Raw genomic sequence first — 8,220 nt, forward strand, 5'->3', positions numbered from 1 at the left:
CAAAGGCTCACAAAACATCAATCACAAAAACACACTCTTTACTGGTCGATCTGAAAACTCTGCTGCTCGACTTAACAACAGTCACACACGTTACTTTCAAACAACCTTTTATGCATTTTAACAATTTTATGTCCAACCCCTTTTTTTGTCATAATAAATGTTTTCCAGCTCATTCATCTGTTGAAATGTTTAACTGACACTAAAATGAAAGCTTTTTTCCTCCCACATTTATTCATTTCATCTGTAAAAGGAAGGTTTTCTGTCTGTGAGGCACTTTGAACTACATAGCCTGTATGAGATGTGCAATACACATGAAGAATATTATTATTGATAATTGTTAAATTTCGAACAAAAACTAAAATGTTCCCTTCATGTCAAACTGTTCCTTGAAGGGATCACCGACGTTCATCCCGAGGGGACCATGAATATGTGAAGCTGGTTTCATGATGGTTGTTGAGATGTTTCGGCGTTCCTCCAGCAGCCACCAAGCTGCTGCCATTCTTCTGAAACACAATGTGGACTTCCTGCACCCCTCCCCCGTCCGTCACAGCACCCACCAGAGACCTGGAGCTCCGAGCTCTAACTATTTCAATACGCCTCTAAATCCATCAGCATGCCGACAAATGAAAGAAACAGATGGAGAGAAAAAGTTTGAGAGGAAAAATGAATTTTAGTCGGAGGACAGGAAGTGCCTCTCCCTGGTTCATGGAGACTTTCGTGGGCCCTCTGGGGCCTCCCAGGCCATTGTTGGCCCTGCTGGTCTCCTTCAGAGGCTGAAACCACCTTCTATCTCAGGATCTTTTTCCCACCACAGACCAACTGGAGCCGGTCACCACATCCTGCATCGACTCCTTCAGGGTGTGTTTCACTCCAACATCAACAATCACTTTGAAAACCAATGAAACAAGCCTGAAGTTTAATAGAAACTGTGTTGTTATGAAGCTGCTCTGCAGATAAAATCACTATTTCATGATTACAACATCAACCAAACTACAAGTTAACAGAGCAGCTGTGCTTTAAAATGATCAATAACAGAGAAAAGTCAGAAGCATCAAAAGGGTGGCGGCTTCAAGTTCAGCCACAAAACATCTGTCACCATCTGGAGATTTTTCTGCTTGTGAGGCACAAAACTACCAGACTTTAATCTAAAAGAAGCTGCTGAAGAACAAACTTCTGAGAAGAGAGAACATCGAGGCCGTGATGAAAGCAGACGAAACAACCTTTTAACATTTGTGAAGAACTAAAAGTAAAAGATTCAGTTTCAGTCTGTAATCAGATTTTGTTGGCTGAGAAGTCAGAACATTTTTAATACATGTTCACCACCTGGACAAATAAAACAAAACAGCATGAAAACATGAATGAAAGTTCAATGATAAAAATATCACATTGTACATTGAGGCGTCATACATTCACATAAACTGCACGTTTACCTTTTGGATTTTTTTTTAATTGACTTCAAGCATAATAATGATTCGTAGTTGAGCAGTTTTGAACAAACAAGTTGGACCACAGTTATTTATGGACAAATAAAAAACACCAAAAAGTCCAGTTTCTCTGTATATTAAAGAAAAACAGCAGCTTCCATCGTTTACCTCACTGTAAAAACATCAGTCAAAAATCTGTAATTAAAAAACCGGAAATTAAATGAAGCTGTCTAAGTGGGAGACAACATCTAAGTATAACAATCTTATTTATTTCTAAAACCTCTGACCAATTAACAAACTTCCTCTTTCACGCTAAAGACGGATATGAAGATTGAACCTCGTGACCTCCACAGATCAGATTAATTTCCAGCTTCAGGGAACAGCTGAACTTCAGAGCTAAATGTTATGAATACAAACACACACATTAGAAAAACACTCGTCATCATCACTTTAACGACATTATAACATAATTATAATTATCTTGAAATGGTAAAATGAGCAGCGTATTGATTATTGATATGTTTGTCAGACCAGCCTGTTCTCATAGAAATTATGTTCATGACAAATACGTTCATAAGGAAACTCCATGTGAGGATGGGGAGAAGGTGGACGGATCAAGACTTTCACCCAGGAGACCGCTGTTTGTGTCCCGCGTATGAAACTTAAAGTCCATTTATTGTTACGTTGAACGTTTCATACATTCACGTAAAAACAAACAAACTTATTTTCAGCCAAACCATGATGTTTAACTATCTAACCAAGTAGTTTTGTTGCGGTTTTGTATTAATTCACGTTAAACATGTGTTTAAAACTGTGACCGTGATCCAGGAGAAAATACGTTTCCATTGAAACGTAACTGTGAATGCAGTTTAGTTGTATGAAAAGGTAATTCTCATTCAACGTATCATAATACAACGATTCTTATGATATCCTATCAAAAGTTACTCCTTAGTTTTCAAGTGTTTTCCTACAAAAGTGTCAATTTCTGCTTAAACTAAGTATATTTGTTATGTTATTTAAGATACCGACGTAGATTAAAAAAAGTCAATATTGACTTCTAGTTTCACATGGCACACTGACAGCGGTCTCCTGGGTTCAAGTCCTGTGTTTGTTTCACTCAGTCATCAACTTGTCCTCAAACAACGGTTTGTGTGATTTCTTACGACAAGTTACTTTTCATTTTTTCCTACAAAAGTCAGTAACACGTTTCAATTTCGGCTTGTTACAAGAATACAGTCTTTTTTTAACTATAGTTAAACAGGAAACAACTCAATTAGGTTTAAATAACAAAACTATTCAGTTAGGTTTAGACAACTAAACTACTTAGTTTTTTTTAATGATACTAATAACCGATCATTGATGATCCATATTAACACATTAAACGAACTCTAATGTCATGTTTCCATCATGTTGTTCACATCACCTAATCACTAATCATTAATCACTTTCTTCTTCTTCTGCAGTGTTTTAATGGCACCAGCTGTTTATCTCAAAGTATTTAACTCAGAAGAAAGAAACAATTTTTGTAATAAACCAGAATTAAGTCTCTGTGAATTCTGAACAGATACTAAAACTCTTCCTGTTGGCCTCATTGCTGCTCACAGCTTTAGTTTCATGAGTTTTTACTTCAGCAGGTAGCAGGAATGACTCCCACCAGATTCCAGTTTCAGCTGCAGGAAGCAGAAAGGTCTCGGTGTGTAACGAGTTTACTGCCTCCCGGCAGCTCTGACTGACAGCGTCCTCCACATCCAGCCTCATTACTGACTCACACACCTGTCAGCAGGTGTTAGTCTGCTGACAGGTGTGTGAACAGAGACTGTCTGCTGGCTCTAATGAACGGCAGCAGAAAACCACTGGAGCAGCTCTGGTTTGAGGAATTCGTTAGTGTGTCAGCTGCGATTCATAATTGACGTTAGAGTAAATTAATGCTAAAGACTGTAGTAAATTAATTTGGATCAACAGAATTGCTTAATGCTTAAAGTAAGCAGTTTAATCGTGTGGAAATAATTTCAATGATTGTATTAAGTTTGTTGAAAGTGGTTTTTTTTAATGTAGTATGAAGATAAAGTTTATCATGAATGTTTCATAAAGTGTCCTCCTGATGTCTAAAAATCTTTGACCACATCTTTTTCTCCATTAACAGTGTGACTTATCTGTGTACTTCCTGTTTGAACACAGAGAGACGACTGTAGTTTGAGAAGAGGAAGTTAATGAGAACAACCTTTGACCTCACAGGATGGTCTCTGTTGTTTCTGCCTGATATCACGTTGGCAGCCATCTTGAAACAGAACTCCAAAATGAACCACTATTTCCACTCCAGTTGGAGGAGGTGATGATCCAGAGGTGTGATGCAGGTCTCTCTAGACTCTGCAGACCTTGAGTCCCGATGACAGAACAATCACTCGCCTGCAGGAGAGTCGTTTCAGCGTTGAGGTAAAGGGTGTGTAGGAAGAGAAAGCAGCTTCCTGTTCTCCGGCCGATCCCTTCTGATCTGTGCTGACTCTCCGTCTCTTTGCGTGCCAGGCCTTCTCCGGCTGGGAGTCTGGGGTGTGTTTAAAAAGGGTGGAGGAAGGGGTGAGGAAGGGGTGAGGAAGGGGTGAGGAAGGGGTGAGGCTGCCACCGTGTTGCACCTCAGCTGGTCACTGTGTTACAGGAAGGGAAGGGAGGGTCGGGATTTCCCCTCCGAAACCTCACACAAAGCAGCAGAGAAACAAATGTCATTATTTACCCACAAATTAGTATCTCAAACTGGATAAACTGGGAGAGTTAATGGAAATATGTGTCACCAGAGCTGCTATTGGCATTGGTTTTACGTTTTTGTGCCGTATCTCAACTAATCTTTCATGCATCTGGCACAGATATCCAGGGACAAATAAGTCATGATCACTTGATCCTCTAACATATATAATCAGTTAAACATATTAACGTGTCCAAAGTGGACCAAACAGTGTTAAAGATGCCTTTAAAACATTCACCGTAACGGCTAACTTTGGAACAGGAGACAACCTTCGGTTCTGCCGAGCGAAGCCGATCCTTCATGTGTTAAAGCTGCATTCTCTCTAATGTCCACCAGGGGGCGACTCCTCTGGTTGTATAGAAGTCTATGAGAAAATGACTCTACTTCTCTCTTGATTTATTACCTCAGTAAACATTGTATAGATGAGTTTATGGTCTCAATCTCTAGTTTCAAGTCTTCTTCAATACAGCATGACGTTCATTTGGTAAATTATGGTCCATTTCAGAGACAGAATCTTTAAATAATCACATTTATTACAGTTCAGATCATCGTTTTGGGTAAAAACACAAAAAATGGTAAATAGAAGCTGAATGTTTCTTTCTTCTTCGCCTTGAAAGCACTTCAGACCTTTGTGTTACAAAGAGGTCATGAGACAGCATCTCTTCATCAGCTGTGAGGCGTCTTAGTGTTGAATGAGAAGAAGCTGAACCTCCTCCAGAGAGTCTGAAGATCCACCGAGGTGATGCAACACTACATCCTCCCTCCCTCACCTCCCCTCTCTCTCTTTCTCTCCCTCTCTCTCTCCCTCCTCCATCTATGTCTCTACCCCCTCCTTCCACATTCCCAGGATGCTGCACTTCAGTGGGGATAAAGTTAGCACTGCAGAAGTGACAACTCGTTGTAACCGTTAGCCGTCAGCACCACCGGCTCCTGCTCCGAATGACGCCACCCACCCCCACCCCCCACCCCCACCCCCCAGTTTATTATCTGGTGGTGTGTCTGTGGGACGCTAGGCAACATAAACACAACTAAATATAACAGCTCTAACTTTACAGTCGTCCTCGACCTGCTCTCAAAACAAAATCCTCAGTGAGTCAATTAAATCTTGAGTTTAATAGAACAAATACATCTACTGACACGGAATAAATAAGATTAACCATCAGTTAAACAGTTAAACTTTAACACGTGGAATACATTTGGATCATAGTGCACAATAGTTAAAACATATAACATGCATATCAGAGGTGAACCCTGTTTGTGAGCTCAGTATTCAGAATGTTAATTCTAGGTTTCTTTTTTAAAATCTTTTATTCTGCAATGAGTTCGCCGTTAAAGGTATTCCCCTTAAAAGATCGAATGTTTGCAGACGATGCAGCATGTTTTCTCTCAGAGGAACGTTTCAGACCGCTGAGCTCACAGACGGAGTTCATCGGAGATGAAGAAACATCAGAGTACCTTTGTCTTTTAATAGCTTATTTGCAGAGATTCTGTCCATCATCGATGAGCTTTGGAGGGATTCAACTTAACATTTTTATTATCAAATGTTTTTTTTGATGAATCAGTTTGAAGAATCGATTATTAACCTCATCGTCCATCGTTCATCATCCACAGTCCAGTCTGGAGTTCAAAGCCTGCATAATCAATTATTTTCTGTTGTCCTTTATTCTAAACCACCACAGTCTCTCGTCCTCTGAGGCGTCTGCAGAGTCCTCACCGCCTGCAGCGAGTACAAGTTCATAAGTTTATTAACCTTTTAGTCAGCGTGGTGCGTTCAGGTTCATCTTAACCACCAGACTTGAACTTGAACTCCCCTGCTGGTGATCAGGCCACGCAGTACCCCTGGCTGGCCATGAGGGCGGTCTGGCTCTCTCTCCGTTTGTCCTTCTTCTTCCTCCTCAGTCGGACCCTCCAGCATACGGCGCTGGACCCCAGCAGGCCCAGTCCGGCAGACAGCAGCACCAGGCCCAGCACCGAGATGGTGGACCCGTGGGAGTTAAAGGTGTACGCCACCGCCGTGACCACGATGCCGGCGATGAGGACGACCACGCCGAACGGCACGGTGCAGCGGTAGCAGGACATCTCGGCGCCACCGGTGGCTGCCGTCAGCTGGACCTCGTTGACGTGTGGGACGTGTGTCGTTACGCCGCCGCCGCCGCCGCCACCGCCGCTGCCGCCGCCGCCACGGTCCTTACTAGTCTTGTCCCGGCTCGGCTTCTCGGCGGAGACGGAGGTCGGTGTCCTCGCAGCGCTCCTGGGGATCCTGGCGCTGCCTTTGCTGTGGAGGTCATCCGGCATGGCGATCTTACTAGCGAGAAAGAGGTGGGCCATCTCGGTACGGATGTCAGCGATTAGCCAATCACAGAGCAGCTAGCTGAGAACAGAGAATGAAATAGATAGAGAGAGAGATAGATAGATAGATAGATAGAGAGAGAGAGAGAGAGATAGATAGATAGAGAGAGAAACAAATTGAATTGAATTGAAAATTGATAGATGGATAGAGGGATAGATAGATAGACTTTATTTCAGACTCAGGGTCCAGATAGACAAATAAAACGACAAACAAACAATAAAAGTCGGCCGAGCGATGCTCACAAACGATGTCTGCTCAGCTGGGACATCGTGCAGCTGTTAACATTCTGAGCATGAATGGAAAAACATGTCATTTAAGTTGTGAGTCAAAGTCAATCAGTCTATAATTATAAAATGTCGCCATTGTTACACAGAATGTGAACTTATTCATAGAAACCTCCCTAAATCTGTGAACTTCAGATTTATGGCTTTAAAAAGAGCTTCAAGAACATTTAGAGGTTCACCTCGCTGCTCTGAGATCAGCCGTCTGATGATGAGACCACAGAGAGGAAAGACTGCAGAGCACACACACACCTACACACACACACACACACACACACACACACACACACACACACATTAACATTAGAAATAGAAACCCTTACTGTTGCAGCTCTTCATCTTCTGAGCTCCACAGGTCGTCTCTCTGCATCGTCCTGACTGCAGGAATAAAAGAGGGAATATAGCTCATAGAAAAACCTGGGGGACTCCCCCCCCCCCCCCCCCTCTGTACCTCCTCCTGGTCCAACAAGAAAAGTTTTAACTCTTTCCTCCCTTCAGCTGAAAACACTCATGTCCCATAAAGCTCCTTAATCGATGCAAACACCTTACATACACCTTACATACACCTTAAATACACCTTACATACACCTTCTTGGTCCCTTTCTTATATCACCTTTATATCCAAAGGACGCATCATGAGAGTTAGGATTATGAAGCACATTTCAATATTTGGGGTCAACCTTGTTTATGGGATGCGTTTCATGTCTTATATTAATATATAAACACTTGTTCTTCTTCTTCCTCACGACCCAACAAATGAATCCACAATAAGAGGAAACAAAAATATACAAAAGTAGAAACTAACCGGCATTTAAAATGTAGAGATTTCAGTTCACTTCAAAAGGAAATCACTGAAATCAGAGGATTCAAGGATTCAAGGATTCAAGGATATTGTCATGATGCAACACAAGGATGCACAATGTAATGAAAAGTTGTCGTCAATCTGCAACACAAGAAAAATACAACAAACAAAGTAAACAGCAGATGTTCAGTGAAACCCCCCCCCACAGGAGGCCTCCGCCCTCACAGAGAAGCCTGAAACATCTGTAAACATCTTATTATCCTCTGAAGCCTCACAATGCTCCGGTCTGTTGGTCCGATGAGTCTCTGAGGAGGTTTTGACTGCAGGTGATATATGATGAAATATTTCTGTTGAAAACCTTTTTTAACGACGAAAACAAGACTAAAACAAAAAGAACATTTCAGAACGAGGACAAACAGACAAAATGAACGAAAAACTGTTTTAATGCAAAGTTGTCATCGTGACTTCATTATGAAATGACTTCTGACAGTTTCAATCGTTTCAAACATTTAAAAAAGTCACAATCTTCACTTATTTCTCAATGGTGGGTCATGTGATCAGTCAGCTGCAGGTGGCCCTGGTCCTGGCCCTGGCCCTGGTCCTGGTCCTGGTCCCGGTCTGGATTC

General features: G+C 41.9%; 1 protein-coding gene across 1 annotated transcript; it reads right to left on the reverse strand.

Annotated features, from left to right (window-relative positions):
* Positions 1 to 5,168: 5,168 nt before the first annotated feature.
* Positions 5,169 to 7,148, reverse strand: LOC306713400 (transmembrane protein 100-like). The gene is made up of 2 exons (XM_079183074.1): positions 7,116 to 7,148; positions 5,169 to 6,532 (listed from the first exon to the last, which is right to left on the reverse strand). Exon 2 carries the CDS (start codon positions 6,487 to 6,489, stop codon positions 5,983 to 5,985), a length of 507 nt encoding a protein of 168 aa, XP_079039200.1. The 5' UTR covers positions 6,490 to 6,532; positions 7,116 to 7,148; the 3' UTR covers positions 5,169 to 5,982.
* Between the last annotated feature and the right edge of the window lie 1,072 nt (positions 7,149 to 8,220).

The sequence above is a fragment of the Pholis gunnellus genome, assembly GCF_910591455.1.
Source record: "Pholis gunnellus genome assembly, chromosome: 21".
NCBI classification, from domain to species: Eukaryota; Metazoa; Chordata; class Actinopteri; order Perciformes; family Pholidae; genus Pholis; species Pholis gunnellus.